The sequence below is a fragment of the Leopardus geoffroyi genome, chromosome A3 (assembly GCF_018350155.1).
Source record: "Leopardus geoffroyi isolate Oge1 chromosome A3, O.geoffroyi_Oge1_pat1.0, whole genome shotgun sequence".
NCBI lineage: Eukaryota > Metazoa > Chordata > Mammalia > Carnivora > Felidae > Leopardus > Leopardus geoffroyi.
Window position 1 is genome coordinate 27,650,230 of NC_059336.1, and position 19,728 is coordinate 27,669,957.

At 49.1% G+C, this 19,728-nt stretch overlaps 1 protein-coding gene across 3 annotated transcripts; it reads right to left on the bottom strand.

The window, feature by feature from the left end:
- Positions 1–1,303: 1,303 nt before the first annotated feature.
- TBC1D20 (TBC1 domain family member 20) lies at positions 1,304–19,672 on the bottom strand. Of its 3 annotated transcripts, XM_045445020.1 has the most exons (9): positions 19,454–19,660; positions 18,995–19,218; positions 11,692–11,877; positions 9,963–10,043; positions 6,269–6,455; positions 5,967–6,068; positions 4,897–5,038; positions 3,898–4,085; positions 1,304–3,626 (listed from the first exon to the last, which is right to left on the bottom strand). In XM_045445020.1, exons 3-9 carry the CDS (start codon positions 11,789–11,791, stop codon positions 3,371–3,373), a joined length of 1,056 nt encoding a protein of 351 aa, XP_045300976.1. In that variant the 5' UTR covers positions 11,792–11,877; positions 18,995–19,218; positions 19,454–19,660; the 3' UTR covers positions 1,304–3,370. The 3 variants fall into 3 exon arrangements, with proteins under 3 accessions (XP_045300976.1, XP_045300975.1, XP_045300977.1); XM_045445019.1 differs by lacking the exon at positions 18,995–19,218 and having other exon boundaries at positions 19,454–19,672; XM_045445021.1 differs by lacking the exons at positions 18,995–19,218; positions 19,454–19,660 and adding an exon at positions 17,838–17,950.
- Between the last annotated feature and the right edge of the window lie 56 nt (positions 19,673–19,728).

Here is a 19,728-nt window from a genome sequence, read left to right on the forward strand (position 1 = left end):
ACACTTTACTTACATTTACCGACTATAAAGGATACAACTCCCCAAACTAAAATGGAAGAGACGCAGGGGGCAAGGCTTAGGGTAGGGGAGGGAGGTGCCGTGCCCCCAAACCCTCTGGGTGCATTGCCTCCTGGCACTGTGAGGTGTTCATCCACAAGTTTTCCGAATCTCTGAATCTGGAGCTGGTATAGCCATGGCTCCCCAGCTACCCCCCCCCCCCCCCCCCCCCCCCCCCCCCCCCCCCCGCCCCCGCCAGTCCCCTCACCTCCTTGGAAGTCAGTGGGAAGGGTAAAAGTCCCACCCTCCAAACCTGTCCATTCTGGAAACTCTAGTGATCCCACCTCGTCACCTCATTAGCAGAAACTCACAGGGAATCAAACGGAATCACTGTGAACAAAAGACGCTCCTATTGGGAAATTCCAAGGCTTTTAGGGGACAAAACGCAGTTATTTCTTCTTATGCCACACATACGCTTCCTTCAATGTTGGAAGGACCAAAATTCTCCTCTTTATATCTAACCATCAACTCTGATGAAACGGACACCAAATCTGCCTCTCAAAACAAGTTGCTTGTTCAATGTAGCGGTCTGGTGCCTGAGCTCCCACGGGCGGGGCGGTTCCCAGCCAGCCCCGTGCTCCGCATCGCGTCGGGTCAAGGGGCAGCTGGCCCGCGGTGGTGGGGCAAGGTCCAAGAGCTGAGCGGTGCCTGCTCCGTCTCGGGTGCCCCTCCCCTCTGGGCCAGGGAAACGCTAACGAGCATCCCAGACAACTCAGATGCTTCCTCCAGGATGGCCCCATCCTCAACGTGGAGGCCACAGGCACCTGGCACTGCCCTGGGCCCCCACTACCCAACGGCTGGGAGTGTTGAGGATGTTGGAGGAGCTTGGCTAGAATAGCTCTCGATGGCTCCTCTGTGGCTGGAAATCACATGTGGAAATAAAGTTACATTCACATCAGACTCCGATGAAGGTCCCAAACCAAATGTCAGCCTTGCCTTTAGAGCCAAAGGCATCTCCAGAAATATGTGGAGAATAGGCAAGACGACCCCAGACTAAATACCCCACGTGGCCTGCGCTGCTCAGCGGTGACCAGTACCCCCAGGCAGCACCTGGTGTGCGGCTGAAAGAGAAATGGTGGCAGGTAATCCCCAAGCTCCCCAGGCAAGTCAAGGCCAACCAAGAGTCTGCAGACTACAGCGCAGTCCCAGGCCCGAGGTGGAAGAAGGGGGTGCCCCAAGGCCAGGTGCGTAAGGCCAGAGTCTACTCCCCACAAGTGGTATGCAGGACACCATGTCAGGAGACTGATTAGTAACCACGTATGGCTATTTATTTTATACAGGGCTCTGTACAAAATATTTACATGTATTCTTTACAGAACAGTAAACCACCTGAAGGTAAAGGATAATGCTTTCCTCTCATTGGCAGGGGGAACCCTGATGTCAGCAAAGCCACAAAACAAACGAACCCCCTCCTTAGGCCACGGCGGGAGCATATGACACTTGCTTCCTGGCATCTGAAGGCCCTGGGACCCTGATCACATGCCCTCCTTCCCTCTTCCCCATCAATTCCTTCCAGGCCCCAGTGCCGGGGCAGGAGGCGCCCGTGCTGCCATCTGTCCGTAAAGATGACAGGGGACAAACTTGCTGGGGGGAGAAGACCGGGACTATCTGTCACATCACCACCTCAGCGTCCTGGAAGAATTTCCTTGGTCTTCACGAATCCCCCACTGTCTAGATTAACCCACCCACATTACACTCACCCCAAGCGGGGCTCCTGCTACAGAGAATGACCCATCACTTTGACCTTCTGTTTTAAAGTGCTTAGTGTCACTTCACGTGACTTGGCGTAGACACCACTCCTCACTGCTCTGGGCCCGCTGGCTGCCTGGCACACTAAATGCCCTCCACTCTGTGGTCTGGGTACGCCAAGGGAGAGGACTTCTGGCATGTTCACGTTAAGAAAACACCTGCCAAGAGAACAGTGCCCCAGAGACCAGGGAAATGAAAGGACATTGCTGCTTCATACCATACGCCTCAACTCTTCAGAGCAGCAGAAGGCACTTTTGTTTTCAAGCCAGAGTTAATCTCAAAGAAACTTGGCTTCGCTTACGGGAAAAGCCGTCCAGGAAGGACCGAACGATCCATCTTGTCCCTTAAGTCCTGGAGGGTCCCCAAGAAGCTCAGGGCGGGAGCTGGCTGCTCCCGGCTTCCCCCAACCTCTGCAGGCTGCAGTGTGTCCCTTTCTGGTTGCTGACGAGTTTCCAGTGACATCTCCAACCAGGAAGGAGAGACCAGCAGTCGAGGGCATAAACTGAACCCCCCCAAATGAAGCCAGCGTGGTGAGCGGGTGCCTACATGGGAGCAGGAAAGTGGTCTGAGGGAAACAGGAAGGAAGGAAAGCTGGGCACGTGGGCACTCCGGAGGAGCGGGGCTGTTAGCACACAGCAACTAGAGCTCAAGTGAGGTGTTAAATAACTGGGGAGAAAGGAAGTTCAGGGTCTTAGAAGCTCATCCTTCTGATGAGAACTATTTTTCCCATGAAGGAACTATCATTTTTAAAGTGAGGGCACTTTACACGTTGGGTATGTGTAATTCTAAAAACAGTAATAAAAGTGTCCTTTAAAAGCAACATCATGTGGCGTGTGCAAGAGAACAGACAGGAAAAAAAGAAACAAGGCAGGCAAAACCAGTTTGTATCTGGGCCCTACAACTTGATGTCCCTTCCTGTTCGACTGGAGATGCCCAAGTGCCTTCTAGGTTGAAAACAGGCAGGATTTACCTAGGAACCTAGTTCACGCCTGTCTGATCTTTGACCAGCTCCGCCAGCTAGCAGAGCTGCTCTTGAGAGGGGCCGGTCTTGGTCTCGGCCGGCAGCCTCTGTCCTCGCCTTTGCTCCAAGGTCCGACTTCCTCAGCAGCGGCTCCCTCCGTGTCTGACCGGCCTCCGCAGACAGAACCGGAGGAGCCGCGAGGCGGGCTCTCGGTGGCCCAGCTTACTTACCACTGGGCAGCCGAGAGGGTCCCCAGGCACCAGGCCCAGCGGGTTCCCACAGCCGTGGGCAGCTCAAGAAACCCAGTTCCTCCAACACGAGAGGTGGCAGCGGGGGGGTGGGGGGTGAGGGCGGATGCTGAGTAACCCCCCCGGAAGGAAAGGAGTCCGCAGCCAGGCCTCCAAGTGCCAGCGCCAGATGCCAGGCGGGCTCCCCTCTTGGCCTCTGAAGCAAAGGCAAACCACAGGCAGGGAGGGAGGGCCGGCAGGAGTAGAAAACCCTTGACAGAAACCCTTTTAATAAAGGAAATTCCACCCCCTCCCAATCCTTCCATGGAAGGGTGAGACCTTAATGTCACGGAAGAGGAAGCGTCCTCTCTGGCGTCTATGGGAAGAGCTGCAGTTGAAACTTCGGGGCCCACTCCAGGGCACTCTTCACCACGGCCAGGGCGGCCGCTCCGAGCGCCACCGTCAGCCCCATCACCGCCAGTTTCACAAAGTGATTGGTCCTTGGTTTGGTCAGGACGTCTTTCGTTCGCTCCTCAGGCCGCAGAAGGCCCCGAAACCGCTGCCGCAGCACCGTGTCAGGCCTCTGCTGGGCCGATGCCAGCTCGAAGTCTTTGAAGGTAGAGGCTGCTGTCCTGCAGAGGGAAGGAGACAGAAAGAATGAGATGGCGCGAAAGAAGACAAGGAAAGAAAAACTGGATTACGAAAGAGGCTGAGGGCAGAGCCACCCACTGCTTCGAAGGCTCTTCTTGATAAAGACTCACGAAGACCAAAGTGGGGGTCCTGCTGGCGTAAGCTTAGATCTCTAGAAACACGGCCCAGCCCTGTCCCCAGCAGACACGGTCTTCACCGCTCCTGCTCACGTACGAACACCCCCGGTTCAACCGGAGCCTTGGCCTCACTCACTTCTCGGCCTGCTGTTGGGCAGCTGCATCCAGAGCCAGCTTGGACGGGGGAAACTGAACGAACAGGTCTCCGGCTCTACTGATCAGTGTCTCGTAGGGCAGGTCCTGAGGGATCTGGGACAACAGGTGGTGGACCGAGGCCATGTCGCAGTCGCAATCCAGGACCTCCTGCTCTCGATGCAACACGATCTGTGGGGAGTAAGGCCTTGCGTCAGAGACCAGAACATACGGGGCCTTCGCCACTGGCACGTCATTCTCCTTAGCGATGAATTTAAATTGGTGACAGACTGGGCTGGCCCTGCACCTTCAACAAAGTCTCGTGTCCATCTAGGAAGCAATAATGCACGTATCTGAGTGCTTTTCCCGGTGAGCTCATCCTTCCTACAACCGGCAAACTCCCACCCCGGGATGTGGAAGGCTGACCAATAAAATGAGCGAGGTTCTTTCGGGAGGAAGAAGAGGAAAGGGGTATCGGGGAGTTCCCTGGAGCTCCAACACGGAAGAAATGGATCAAAGCAGTAGAAAGAACAGGCTTGCTCTCCTCCCCAAAACAGCGAAGGGTTCCCGTGTGCTCCCACTTCCACTCTGACCTCCACGATCCAGGCCCTCCTAACTGGAGCCCCCACCAAGCCACGTCAGTGTCCTCTCGTCATACTGCACCTCGCCTCTTCCCGAGTCTGGAGCTGCGGTCTATACCACTTCCGGAAGACGTCAACAGGAACACTGACCATCCCTAACGCATGCGAGTGTTTTAAAGGTTCAGAGGAGACATGCGGTCAACAGACTGGTTTCACTTGGTCCAACCAAGCATTTATCAAACCTATTTTACACAGAACCTTCGTTTCCCATGACAGTCCCATTAACAATGCACGGAACGGTGTCCAGGGACGTCAGTCTGGGAAATGCTGTTTTTCCCATCTTTCCCTCGTCACCAGGTCTCCCTTGAGGGAAAATGATCATGGACGGTGAACCTAGTTGCCGGCTCACGGCCTGTACTTACCACGGCTGCAAAGTAAATGGGCATCAGCGGGTGGCAGGCGAGGAAGAAGTCGTATAACCGCACAACGTGCCTGAAGTCAGACAGGACATGCCCAAACCAGGTGATGAGCCAGCTGAGGGCAAAGATGGTTCCCACCTCGGCACTAGGGGCAAGGAAATCCAGATGTTAGGTTCCCTGCTGGGCTGTCCCTTCCCACTGTCGGGGGTGTCTTTGTCCTCCGCGCTTATGAGAAGAATTTGAGAAAGACACTCTCTGGAAAATTCAGCCACCGACGAATTCAGCGTCTTCTCACAAAATACAAAGTCCTTAAAACATACCCACCATCATGACACTAATACTATGATAGGGTCCTGGTTGCCTTATCTCACTGGCTGTTTTCTTAATGGCCAAAAAAGGTCATATACAGGAAGAAGTAGCTGTTTTCACAATGTACCATCATTTTCCTTCTGAGAAAGTCATATATCCGTCTGGGGGCACAGGCAATATACATATTCTCAGGCTTAAAGACATAATTGTATTAACTGTTCAGTTAAGAGATCACTGAAACACCTTAAGACACAGATACTATTTAAAAAAAAAAAAAAAAAAAAGGGTGAGGTGCCGGTCAAAGACACATTGCCAATTACACAGAAGAGAAAAAAGTCCCGTGAGATTTGCAAAGAAATATTTCTTCTCCTTGGTATCTGGTGAGTAAAACAACCCACAGCTGACTTTGTCTTTCACGCCTGGGCATCCCACAGTAGTTATGTACTTCTCTGGTGGCAGTAACCTCAGAGTCTACCTCGGCACGCGGACCTCACCGACCTCTCCTCACCGGATGTAAAGTCCTCAAGGGCCTGTGCTGTGACATCTCTTGTATCCCCACAGGAGCACGGTACCCCCCAAATGCTCCCAGAATGTACAGAACTGGATTATCCAGGTCGCTGGCAGACAGAAAGGACGACCTGGAAGAACTTAACGCTCATCAACATACGATGATGGGGACACCGAGCCAGACTCACGGGGAAGACACATGGGCCAGGAGAAAGCCGAAGGGGTGCGTCTGTGCGTGCACGGAGGGGCGTATATACCTCTGCATGAAGTCGTGGAGCTCTGGATTCACCTGGTCGATGATGGGCATCAGACAGTTTAATATGTGCTTGGTGTTGTCCATTGTGGGGTCCATGAAATCCCTAGAGGGAGACAATGCACTGAGCTCGGTCCAACCGGACACCCGGATCCGGGCTGAGGGGGCAGAACGGGGCTCCCACGCTGAAAACAATGAGCGGACACTGGGCCGAGGAGTTCTCCCTGGGGGCGGGGCCGGGGGGGGTGGGGGGGGGCTCGAGCAGCGATCGGATCGCCTTCCTCCTCTGTTCCTCTGCACCGGTACCTGAGGTGGTGGGTGGACAATTTTTCTACCAGAGATGTCGCCAGCCCCTCGCCGACCACCAGCAGAAACGTGACCACGATGTCATGGTAGCCCTGATAGTAGTGCAGCTGGGGGTTGCGCTCCAAGATGAGCAGGATGATGTCGATCAGCTCCTCCTGCAGCCCCTCCCTCTGTTCCTCTGGCATGCCTGCGGAGGGGGGAGGGGAGATGCACTTGAACACAGCAAGCAGCCTGGTAACCAGGAGGTTAGGACGGGCAGCAAAGGAGTTCCAAAGCGTTTAATTAAAAAAACAAAAACAAAAACAAAAAACCGAATTAGGAACAATTGGGCAACACGCTGGAATCCACACACCATCGATACCACCTGGCACACGGGAAAGAGCCAGAGAGCAGCCACCTCACGGCGGGCGAGCCCGCAAACGCCTTCCTAACCAGGTCCCCACAGCGGACACTGCCAGGGGTGTGGCTACGTGACAGCAAGAGCCTCCTGATGTGCGCGCTGAGAACACAGGATCGCTTCCGTGGAATTCCCATCGAGAGCGCATAAACCTGGGGCGCCCGGGGGTCAGTTGGCTGAGCGTCCGACCGGCTCGGGCTAGGATCTCAGGGCACGGGAGTTGGAGCCCTGCATCGGGCTCTGCGCCGACAGCTCGGAGCCTGGAGCCGGCTTCGGATTCTGTGTCTCCCTCTCTGTCCACCCCTCCCTCGCTTGTGCTCTCTCTCAAAAATAAATAAACAACAACAAAAAAAGCACATAAACCTGAATCTAATCATAAGGAAATACTAGACAAGCCCAAACCAAGGGAAATTTTACAAAAATAACTGAGTCATAAAACACAAAGGAACTATTCCAGGTTAAAGAAGGCTAAAGAGAAACAATGACTAAATGGGAAATGAATGCATCTGTATCTCCTTTTCCTGTGAAGGACATTATTGCAGTAAACAGTGAGACCTGAATAAAATATACATGAGAAGCAGTATTTTTCACTGATTTTAATAAGTGCACTGTGATTATGTAAGGGCCTTGTTTTAGGAACCACACCTTGAAATATTTAGGGGTAAAGGGGCAGCAGGTCTGTAATTTATTCCTAAATAGTTCAGAAAAAAAAGTGTGTGTGTGTGTGTGTGTGTGTGTGTGTGTGTGTGTGTGTGTATGTGTGTAAGAAAGACACAAAGCAATATGAAAACAGATATAGTAAAATGCTAACATATAAGGAAATCTGGGTAAAAGTTATCTGAGGAATTATTTGTCTTATTTTTGCAACTTTTCTATAGATATGAAACTACATAAAAATAAAAAATTTAAGAATTGTGTGTTCCCCTTTAAGCCAACCTAAGCATCACAGGAATCTAACCTTTTTTCTTTTTTAATTTTTTTTTGTTTATTTATTTTTGAGACAGAGAGAGACAGAGCATGAATGGGGGAGGGGCAGAGAGAGAGGGAGACACAGAATCCGAAGCAGGCTCCAGGCTCCCAGCTGTCAGCACAGAGCCTGACACGGGGCTTGAACTCACAGACCGTGAAATCATGACCTGAGCCGAAGTCAGACGCTCAACTGACTGAACCACCCAGGCGCCGCCCCCTTTTTTTTAAGTTTATTTTTGAGAGAGAGAGAGAGAGAGAGAGAGAGAGAGAGAGAGAGCGAACGCATGCATGTGAGGCAGGGAGAGTTAGAGAGAGAGGGAGAAAATCCCAAGCAGGCTCTACACTGTCGGCACAGAGCCAGACACAGGGCTCGAACTCCTGAACCGTGAGATCATGACCTGAGCTGAAATCAAGAATCACGACACCTGACCAACTTAGCCACTCAGGCACTCCCCCAGGACTATATCTTGATCTAAGATATTCCAGAAACAGGGGCGCCTGCCTTAGGAGATAGTGCAGATAACGCAGCTGGTTCTGGCAGTGGTCAGTATGGCTCCTCTGCTCATGTGACTTTTATTTTTTTATTTTTTGGAAGTTTATTTATTTTGAGAGAGAGAGAGAGCTTGCATGAGTTGGGGAGGGGCAGAGAAAGAGGGGGGAGGAGAGAGAATCCCCAAGCAGGCTCCCTGCTGTTAGCTCAGAGTCTGAGTCGGGGCTCAAGAACCATGAGATTGTGACCACAGCCGAAACCAAGAGTCAGACCTTTAACCAACTGAGCCACCCAGGCGCCTCTCATGTGGCTTTCAGTATGAAAATGCCAAAAAAAGCGTCTGGGTAGCAGGGTCGGTTAAGCCTCCAATTTCAGCTCAGGTCATGATCTCGCGGTTTGTGATTTCGAGCCCTGCGTGGGGCTCTGTGCTAACAGCTCAGAGCCTGGAGCCTGCTTCTGGGTCTCCCTCTCTCTCTGCCCCTCCCCTGCTTGCTCTCTCTCTCTTGCTCTCTCTCTCAAAAATAAACATTAAAAAAAATAAAAAAAATTTAAAAAAAAGGAAAGAAAGAAAGAGAGAGAAAGGAAGAAAGAAGGAAACTGCCAAAACGTGGCCTTGTGAGCTGCTTTGGAGGAGTGGCCCCAGCACCGCTCTCCCACACCATTAGCCCTTCCAGTTATGACAGACACTGAGAGAAAACAGTTCATGGAAGCGCCCAAACGACCCTGAACAAAGGGTTTAAGGTAAAAGCAAATTCATCTGTTGCTCGTGTTTACACCACCTCTTCTCAAAAAGGCATACTGTAAAAGATAAGCCTAAAAGAAAATGGAGCAGACCAGCTACGATGGTTAGGGAAAGTAATCAAGGAGGAGAGACTAACCTAAACTCTGAAGTTTCAGAGTAAGAGAGGTCGGCCAAGCTCAGAACAACACGGACGCGAGAAGAATATGAAAGCACGTGGAAAGGTCAGCCCACACAAAGAGCCTCACGCACCATCGGTCCATAAGCGGAAGAAGCAGAAAGGGTTCCAAGGAAAAGATTAGCTGGGGGGAAATGGGGCCTTGGCCCGTGCGGTCTGATGTGGACTTGTAGCCCAGGGAAAGGGGACTGGGCCACGGGCACACGTTCTTCTCAAAAGCTACCGGCCACACAGGGATGGTGAGTGTCATCGCCTTGGAGCAAGGCTGCAAGCGGCGAAGAAGGCGCTTTAATGGGCAAAATCTGAGCCAGAGCACGGTTTCGGAAGAGGGAGGCAATGGGTTTAGAGGCTCTCGTCCCCTGCAGCAATTCTCCTTCCTCCCCGGACCCACGCAAAGGCGAGGCTGCCAGAGGCAGAGGATGGGATCAGAAGCACGAGGTCTGTCGCCCAGCTTCCTCTGTTGCGAAGACAGAGACCAGAGCCGGCCACTGTTCTCCTTCTCCCCAGCGTGGGAAGCAGTTTCTCAAACAGCCCCTTTAACCACGCAGGGAATGGCCTCCCTTCCAGTCCAGGGACCCAACAGAGGCATGTGGGAGAAATCCCTACTTAGAAATCCAATCGGATGAAGGTATGCCTGGCTCTTGTTAGCGCCCACTGGTCAGTCAAGCTGCTCTTTAAAGCCAGACAATGGCTACAGCGGTCCCTATGGAGTCTCTCCCGTGGCTCTGAAGGGGGAAAAACCCCTAGGTTTTTCATCCACCACCTCTAGGCCAAGAGAAAGGACTTCTGGCTCAGACTTTGGCAGTGTGGGGTCTGAAGGTGACCCAGTCGTGAGTACAAGGTCCCCGACCGGGTCCCGCTGGGTGCAGTTGGGGCGGGAGCTCCTGGGGCGGCAAGACCGAGGGAGCACTTGCTTCTCACCGGGCGGGAAGCGCCGTAAGGACCGGCGCACGTCCAGCAGCACTTGCTGGTAGTCCTTGCTCTCCTGCCGCAGGTCCTTCCCTGTGGGAGGAAAAGGAACGCGTTACCGCAGCAAAGTCTGAGAAGCCGGAGCAGGGACAAGAACATTCTGCTATGGCACCAAAGGCTGGGAGGGCACACTTAAGCTTTTTCCTCAAGAGGACATATGACACAAGAGACAACATGGGGAGAGGAACCCCCAGGTTAGCTCCAAACCCGCCGTTTCATTCAAGCTAAAGTGACTGTAAGCGGAGGGACACAGACAGTCCAGGAGGCAACCCTGAGACAGAAGGAGCAGTGCACAAGGAGTCGGGAGGCCGGGGGCCTACTGGAGGCTGCTACCGTGTGTCACTGGGGGACGGCCCTGAACTTCAAGGCCCACGTCTGTAAAATGGGGATATTTCCTTCCATATGCATCTCTCAGGTCACTGCAAGGATCAGTTGAGATCGTGGATGGGGAAACCACAGACTGCTGGAGAAACTCAAACATCTGTACAGCCTAGGGAGCACTGAGCTGCTCAGAAAGGAGTATTAAGATAAACGCACACAAAGAAGTACCTCACGTCTCTTGACCCTGAAATTCTAGGACTGAGTGCAAACAGGAGCGGGTACTTGTGTTCAGCTGCCAATCCAACACGGAAAATACTGCGGCAGCCTCTAGCTGCTGTATATACGCAGCAAGCGCACACTTTCCTCAACCGAACCGAGTGTTCTGTAACAAGTGCACGTTTCCATCACAACTACAACCGAAAGCTACCGAGGAGCAGGTGTAACACATCCCCACATACAGACTTCATCTTATAAAGATCTGGGAAGTTTGCGATCTGAGAGAAGGACATCATCTCAGGAGTTAAGAGTGTGAATATGGTGATGTCTCTTCCTTCCAACCCACAGCTGACTGCTCCGAGGCAGCCGGTTTCAAAGAGACTAACAAGAGGCGACTTAACACCCACTCGGCTGCAGTGTGCACCATGACACTGCGAGCTTTTGATCAGCAGAGGCTGTTTTAATCATCTCTAGGACCTGGCGCACGACAGGAGCACAAAGACCACCTGCCAAATGAGTGGAAGAATCTCCAGCACCCGGACTTCTGCTATACACGGCAGGAAAGCCACCAGTGTCGAGTGAATGAATGACAAAGAGGATTCTTTATTTCACAGTACTTTCTTTGTATGTTGTGCTATATTCCAAGAAACTCCTTCGACTGCATGGGCCTTGCAAACTAGTTAAGGAACAGCTTTTCATACAGTTACAGAATTTGAGCTTTCAAAAGAATCTCAGTATTTCCCAACGAAAAAGTTTCGTTTGGCCTTGTTTTTCTTAAGGACCGGAGAAATATTCTCTCTCCCCATGGCCTAAAGTTTCTCAAAATGGAGTTCATTTGCACCAGAACCAGCTGGGGTGCTTGTTAAAATACAGATTCCTACAACCCACCTCTAAGTGAACACAGACCAGAATATAAACTCCCCCACTCAGCCAATAAAAGCTACCTATCAACCTCGTAAAAGCTCACTCCATTTTTGAAGAAAAGTCTTATCAGTTTGGCCTTATTTTCAGAGTGGGCCCTAAAATGCTTCAAATTTACTCATCTACAACTGGTTTAAAATGAGCATTAAGAATGAAAGATCCTGAAATTCTTTTGTCCTCGCATCTTAGACAAGTTCCCCTCACAACCATTCCCCACCATTACCTGATATAGGAGGTGGGTCATTGGTATTGACATTGAGGAGCTTGGGCCACACTTTCTGCCTGATCTCATCAGTCAGGAGCCCTCCTTCACTGATAGCCATGCGTCTAAGGGCAGCCACATCAGTGGGATCACTGTTCAGAGCCTGGTAAATCTCTGCCACTTTCTTTTTCCTTTTGGCGGTGAAGTCTGCAAAACAAAGGGGAAAAAGGCATTAGGCACGTATTCAGCATGTGTCCATTTTCTGCGCAGGGCTCAATCTCCTTATTTGATTTGGGGTACAGGTAGATATTCTTAAAGTCCACCTACAAACATGTAATTAGCACATAATGTGCAAAACACTAAGGAGATATACCATGTAAGTAACAAGCAAGGAATTACAATTACAATAAGTGCTCATTAAACTCAGGCATATCTAACATTTACTGTTAACGTTTTAGGATAAGATAGGATAGGATAGGACAGAATAGAATACAATGCTTGTTCTTTCTTAATCCCAAACTTCACAGAACATATATATCTCTTTATATAATACTTTTTCCTGTTTATATGCATATCGCCAAAATTCAATACTGCATTTTAAAATAAAACCACGAGACAAAAATTTTCCAGTTACATGCTAATACAACTGGTAACATTTCAGAATTATACATTTTCTTTCTTTCTTTCTTTTTTTTCCCTAAGTTTATTTAAGAGACAGAGAGAACGAGTGGGGAATGGGCAGACAGGGGAAACAGAGTGCCCCCAAGCACGTTCCACACTGTCAGCGCAGAGCCCGATGTAGGGCTTGAACTCACGAACCATGAGATCATGACCTGAGCTGAAACCAAGAATCCAATGCTCAACCAATGGAGCCACGCAGGCGCCCCTTTCTTTTTTTTTAAGCTCCACACTCAATATGGGGCTTGAACTCATGACCCCGAGATCAAGAGTTGCACAGTTTTTTAACTGAGCCAAACAGGTCGAGACCTTACATATTTTCAAAAACAGATCAAAGGGTATACTTGGGTCTCCAGCGTGGCTGGTGATAAGACAGGCATGATAGCTGCACACAAAGCAACTGTTTCCTGATGACCATATTAAGTAAGGGTGATGTTCTAAGCATCTTACATCCCTATGTGATAGTTTATTTATACACTGGCATTTTACTGTGTTTAAATTCCTTTTTAGGAAATTGGCTGAGATTTGTGGTTGATGTGTATCATATTATAATTTTTCTATTGAAAATTATGTGGAGGGACACCTGGGTGGCTTAGTGGAAGCATCCGACTTGGGCTCAGGTCATGATCTCACGGTTCATGAGTTCAAGCCCCATGCTGGGCTCTCTGCTGTCAGCACAGAACCCACTTCAGATCCTCTGTCTTTCTCTGCTCCTCCCCTGCTGGTGTTCTCTCTATCTCAAAAATAAATACATCAACTTAAAAATAAATAAATAAATAAATAAGCCAAGTCCTTAGAAGAAAAAAAAAAGGAAAAGAAAATAATGCAGAAAACATGTTTTCACAATTTAATGTGGAATGCCTAACTTTCAGAACTGCGAACAGCAAACGCAAGTTGAACAAGACAATACCAAAGAGATGTTACAAAGCAGTGTACCATAATTGCCCCAAAAAAGGGATGTGCGGACACCAAGAGCTCAAAGAGACCGTTGTAGGTCAGGCTAACTTGAGAAGGCATTACCGGAGAGTGCAATTTCAAAAGGAAGGGGAGGATTTCAAGAGGCAGGGGGCAGGGTAGAGAGAAGAAAGGCCGAGAGATAAGAAACACAAGTCCCTTCCATCTAACAGTAAATCGACTCCTTAAAAAGTGTTTATGTAGCAAATACGAGGTGCAAGACACTACACTTAATGTAAGTGGAAGGTAACACTGGAAGGAAGTTTGGGCTTTAGAGAAGATGAACGCTGGAAGTCGGTTAGGCTTTAGAAGGGCCACAAAGCCGCTCTCTCTCAACTATAAACATTAAAATAAAAAAAAAGGGGGCGGGGGGATGCCTGGGTGGCTTAGTCGGTTAGGCATCCAACTTCGGCTCAGGTCATGATCTCACAGCTCATGAGTTCGAGCCCTGTGTCAGGCTCTGTGCTGACCGCAGGAGCCTGGAGTCTGCTTTGGATTCTGTCTCCCTCTGTCTCTAGCCCTCCTGGCTTGCGGCTTGCGTGCTCTCTCTAATATAAACATTTAAATAAAATAAAAATTAAAAAAAAAAGGAGAGCCACAAAGCAACTTTCCTGAGTAGTAGTTTATTCTGAGACAACAGTCCACAAGCTGTTTCCAGGACAAAGACGCACATTATTAACACCAATGAAAGGTGGTCCTGGTTACCTACCTACCACAGTTGTGACACACTAACCACATAAACAGGTATCACTGTGCTGCGGTCACATGCAACCGGAGGTGCAGCTACAAATGCAACACAGGTGACTCTTCAACCGGGGGGAACCTGTGCTCCTGGCTAGACTGTTATTTTCACCTAGTAGGATGACCGTCTGCTCCTGTTTGTCTGAGACATTCCTGGTTTGCGCCTAGAGTCCCAGTATAATCATCCACATAAATCCCTCCTGCCAGCTGCACTCTCAGAAACGTCCCAGTTTGGATGCTCAGTTAAATGGTTACTCTACCTAGAAATCATGAAAAAACAAGTCCCAATGCCCTCTGTTAGCAGAGCACCTAGCTAGTCAGATGTTTGTTTATAAGGTGCTTCAAGTTCTTGGTTTGAGTGTGTGTCCGTCTGTCCGTCTGTCCTTCCCTCCTTCCTTCCTCCCTTTCGTCTCCCCAGCCAATCATTAGTCTATCCATCCATGTATCAGTCCATCACCTAATGAGCATCTACTGGTAGTTAAGCACCACACTGGGATAAAAAGATGAATATGACCCCTCAGCCTTTGAGAGGCTCACGTTGGGGAGGAACACAATTATTATTGAACAGAATCATGACGAATTATGAAAATCCAGAGGAAAGAATGCCTACTCCTGGGGCAATCAGGAAAGGCTTCAATGAAAATATATTCTGCCACCTTCTTAAAGCAAATTTTGCACATGGAAGACTGTGCTGGAGAGCATTCCAGGCAGAGGAAAGAGTACGTGCAAAGACCTTATCACACGAGAGAAACACCACCATGTCCAGAAAACAGAGAGAGTCTGTGAGGCTCAAGTGTTAGGTAAAGAGAGAAAACAGAACCTGGGAGGACTGCAGGAAATGTGGGTCGTAAATCAGTCTGGGTTTTATCCTGCACTCAAGAGGAAGACAAGGAAGGAATTTTAAACTACGGGTCAAAGGGCCATCCTTTGGAGGAGAAGACATGTAGACATGTGGAAGAAAAGAAGACTTTTTTTTAAGTTTATGTATTTATTTTGAGAGAGAGAGGCTGAGCACACAAGCAGGGGAGGGGCAGAGAGAGGGGGAAGAGAGAGAATCCCAAGCAGGCTCTGCACCACCAGCACAGAGTCCAATTGGGGCTCAGACCCATGCTGTGAGATCATGACCTGAGCCGAAGTCAAGAGCCAGATGCTTAACTGACTGAGGCACCCAGGAGCCCCAGGACTTTTTTTTTTTAATGTTTATTTATTTAAAAAAATTGTTTTTAAATATTTATTTATTAATTATTATTTTTAAAAATTTTTTAACATTTATTTTTGAGACAGAGAGAGAGCATGAACAGGGGAGGGTCAGAGAAAGAGGGAGACACAGAATTTGAAACAGGCTCCAGGCTCTGAGCTGCCAGCACAGAGCCCGACGCGGGGCTTGAACCCACGGACTGTGAGATCATGACCTGAGCTGAAGTCAGCGCTTAACCGACTGAGCCACCCAGGCGCCCCTAAATATTTATTTTTGGGAGAGAGACAGAGACAGAGTGTGAGCAGGGGAGGGGCAGAGGGAGAGAGAGACACACACACACAGAAATCTGAAGCAGGCTTCAGGTTCCCAGATGTCAGCACGGAGCCCGACATGGGGTTCGAACTCACAAACTGTGATCATGACCTAAGCCGAAACCAGATGCTTAACCGACTGAGACACCCAGGTGCCCTGAAAAGAAGACTTTTTATATAACAACATAGGCTGAGACGAAATATGGCAGGGATTGGATTAAGTTCTGGCAAAGAAAGAAAAAGCAGCAGATATATATATATATATATATATATATATATTTATCCCCCCCCCCCCCAATTTAGAGTGCCCTTGTACTTTCTACACATCACAAACTAAGAACACTTAGAATGATAACACTGAATACTGCTTGAGGTAAGCTGACATTTAGAAATCTTGTTAACCTACTTGTTAAGAGTGTGGAAAGATTTCCTCAATTTGTTTAGATATCTATCCATATCACCCCTCTTCCCAACTAAGCTGCTTGGCAATCTGAGGGAAAGGAAAACTGTTGCTAGTAACTTGGGGGAAAGAACACTGTCTGCAATCAGCCACATTCCCATTATGCTTTGGCAAATAATCTGCCAGAACTTTAACTAATTCGGAACCACAGCTCCAACACTTATCTCTCCTAACACTCTACTCTGATTTTGTCTTTAATCCTGCATTTCAAAATGCACTCCTGTCTTCTTGGTTTTTGGCACTCTGTGGGAACACAACAAATATGTGCAGAATAAAATAAATAATTTAGCTCAGCCACTGCTCCTCTGGAAAAACTGGCCTACAGCAAATGACATTCTTTTTCCCCATGCTCCTGTTAAGAACGGGCTCACTGCACAACTCTACATAGGTTTCTAGACTCTTTGGCCTTTTTCTAAAGTTACTGGTACTTCCCAGAGTAGGATACTGCTCCAATGTGGACTTTAGCTGCTGTCTGTTCAGGGTCTGATATCAAAGGCACGCCTGTGTGTGCCAGTCCCCTCCTTCAACAAATATTTCCTGCACCTAATATATAGGCTCTCGTTGTGATGTAAAAAAGGAGAAAACAGAAAACTCAAGTGAATTGCAGATGGAGAAAGCACAGAGTGATAAGGTCAACTGCTAAGCTACACAACAAGGAAGAAAAGGTTAGTGGTGTCAGCTAAACAGCTAATTTCACCTCAGAGAGAAAAATCATAGTCCTATTCTGGGGATGTGCGGGAAAACACCGAGGTTTAACATCTACGATCTACTTTAAGAGAAATTTTATGTATGGATTTTTGGGTGAGACACACATTGCTACACTTGAGACATCTGCATATAGGTCATCCAAAGTCCCTTGAATCCTTTCTTCTCCAGTTTCGTTTTGCCCCCACTTAAGAGAGAGATGTATTATATATATATTCCGAAGCTGATACTTTCCAAATTCCTTTACAGTAGAGGTCTTGGCTATCATAACCATGACAGAATGAAGTAACTATCCTACAACTGGCTGCAAAATGTAAGACACTGCTGTTTAAAAAAAAAAAAAGCCTGATATCTGAAAAGTAATTCCCTCAACAAAGGGGGAACAATGATATAAGTACTATTTGACCTGTTCTCCATGAAAATTATTTTAATAAGAGAATTGAAACAGTGGTTCTTAACAGTTCAGATAAGGATGGCTGAACCCATTACTTTCTCACGCCTCTCTCAACTCTGGCTGCAGAACCCAGGTAAAGATCCTCTGAGCAACAACTATCTCCCAAAACCATCTGATATATACAGATGGTATATGAAGATAGATCTTAATATACAGGGAAAGGACAATGAGAATAAACACTAGCTATGCTTCCTCTAAAAGTTTCTCCATATCAGCACAATACATATTAGTGACTTAGATGAGGTAAATGATGCTAGACACTTAATAACGAAATCTGTGTGAGAGTACAAAATTCCATACCGATTATTCGGTTTAAGTTTGCATATCAAGAATGATTGAGTCTTTTTTTTTTTTTTTTAAGTAAACTCTACCTCCTCAAACTCACGACTTTGAGATCAAGAGTCTCATGCTCTACCGACTGAGCTAGCCAGGCACCCTGAGAAAGCTTGACAGTTTTTAAACAGAAGTCAAACTCAAATCAAGGAACGCCAGCCTTAATCAAAACAATGGAAGGCCCGGCCAGAGGGGATAGAGAGTCCCCCTAAACAGACACGCCCCTGCCCCATCCCTTGAACTCCTAATGTTGACACTGGAAAATAACTTAAAGTTTTATGTTTGAACTTCATATCTGTACCAGATAAAGACAGTGGGAGAGGAACACCTTACCTTACTTGGAGTAAGGTTCCTATTAAAAACAAAAGAAAACAAAGTAGCCTCTGTTTCTGGAAGTCCTAATTAGTTTCAACAAACAGTATCCAAATTAGCAGAGATCCATTAACTACCTGAAACATGAAGACAAGCATGTATTAAGAAAGACTGCTTTACCCTAACAATAAAGAAAAAATATTCTAGAGAGTAAACCACTCTGATGGTAAAGTCTACAAAGGGGGGGCTTCCAGTATTAGTAACTTTGTCACCAAGTCTCCAATAGGATTAAAAACAGAACAAAAACATTTAACAAAAACAAAAACTCTCATCTCTAAATTCCTCCCATTCATCCAGAGAAGCAAAACAGCAAGGAAACTAGGTCTCACAACCTAGGCACAGCCACACGATATAACAGGTCACAAAACCCATACTACTTGGGGCACTACTACGCCATGAGGACAGATGTCAGTCATACTAAAACACCAGCAAAGGGTTTACAAAGGCCAAAGAGCCCAAAGAAATAATACGAGTGAGCTCCACTTCCATCCAGGATTACAACAGGAGAAAAACAAAATAACAGAAAATGAGCCCAGAGAAACAAAATGTGGACACCAGGTGCTTCACCAAAAATGTGGGTTGAATACGTGGTTGGTTCTATTCTGGGCAGCGCCCATCAGAGGACGGAAAGGTGGGAAAGTCACCTTAGTCTTAGGGGACAAAGAGATTATTTTACTCGGTACAGAGGAAACGTGAATAATTTTAAGTGCCGTATTTTAACTGTCCGTAAAACATATTCAAAACCAGTACACAATGAAACCATGGTTTCACAGAAATTACTGCTTGGTATGAAACTATGAAAATGTGGGAGAATCGCTTTCTCCTACAAAATTAAGTAACATTCAAATAGGTGGCACAGGATTGAGGCAGAAAGTAGATTAGTGGTTGCCAGGAGCTGTGGAGACTGGGGAATGGGGAGTGATGGATTTCTTTTGGGAATTAGAAACGTCCTGGAATCAGACAGCGGCTATGATTGCACAACACTGTAAATGTGCTAAGAACCAGTGAACTGGACATTTTAAAAGGCTGGATTTTTATGGCAATTAAAACAAATAGGTGGTACACGTACACCGCGTAAATCAAGCGGGTGAGCGATGAATGAAGTTTGGGAAACTTGCCTTACAACTAGGGAGGAAGCACCAGGAGCGTGTGGACGTGGCCGGACAGCCTCGGGCCGGGGGTGGAGGCTTGGCCTCAGTTCTCCGGGAGACCCAATTCTCTCCAGACGTGACGAAGCCGGACCAGATTCCCCCGCCCTTCCTTCGCACAGGGGACGCGAGTCTGCCAGCAGGGTTCCTGTGGTCTCAGCATCCGCTGACTCCCCAGTTCCAGGATCGCTTCCCTTTCAGACGTGACCGGGCCCATCACCCTTTTCCTCTCCCGCCGTCCCGACCCCGGCCCGCGGCGCTGGGCGCACCCCGCGCGGTCCCTCGGGCCCCTCCTGGACGCCGCCTGCGCCCGGGGCCGCTCCTCCGACAGCTGTTCCTTGCCTCCCCCCTTTTCCACCCGCAGGGCCGCCCCTGCCCCTCGCGCCGTCCCCGAAGGCCGCTCCTCGGCACCCCCGCCGGCTTCCGTACCTGTCTTCTCGGCGCCGCCGTCCCAGCGGCTGGAGGTGGGGCCGTCGCCTTGCGCACTCCGGAGGGCCATGTCCCGGGGGCCCGGGCCCGGGCCCGAGCCCCGGCTGGTGGCAGAGCCGAGAGAAGACGCGGCTATGGCCGCGGGACCCAGCGCCGGCTCCGCCGGACAGGGTAGGGATCGGTCAGCCCGCGGCGCGCAAGCGCGCAGGCGCGCAGGCGTCCGCGCGGGCCCCGCCCCCGCGCCTGCACGTGACCAGCCGCTACGCTAGGCCGAC

What these genes read in the sequence shown, in the direction of transcription:
- TBC1D20 (XM_045445019.1), bottom strand. Translation starts at nt 19,523, where the DNA reads ATGGCCCTCCGGAGTGCGCAAGGCGACGGCCCCACCTCCAGCCGCTGG. An exon ending in CTTACGGCGCTTCCCGCCCG is followed by an intron (nt 6,456 to 9,962) that starts GTGAGAAGCAAG and finishes CCCCCTCCGCAG; the next exon opens with GCATGCCAGAGGAACAGAGG. An exon ending in TTGTCCACCCACCACCTCAG is followed by an intron (nt 6,069 to 6,268) that starts GTACCGGTGCAG and finishes GTCTCCCTCTAG; the next exon opens with GGATTTCATGGACCCCACAA.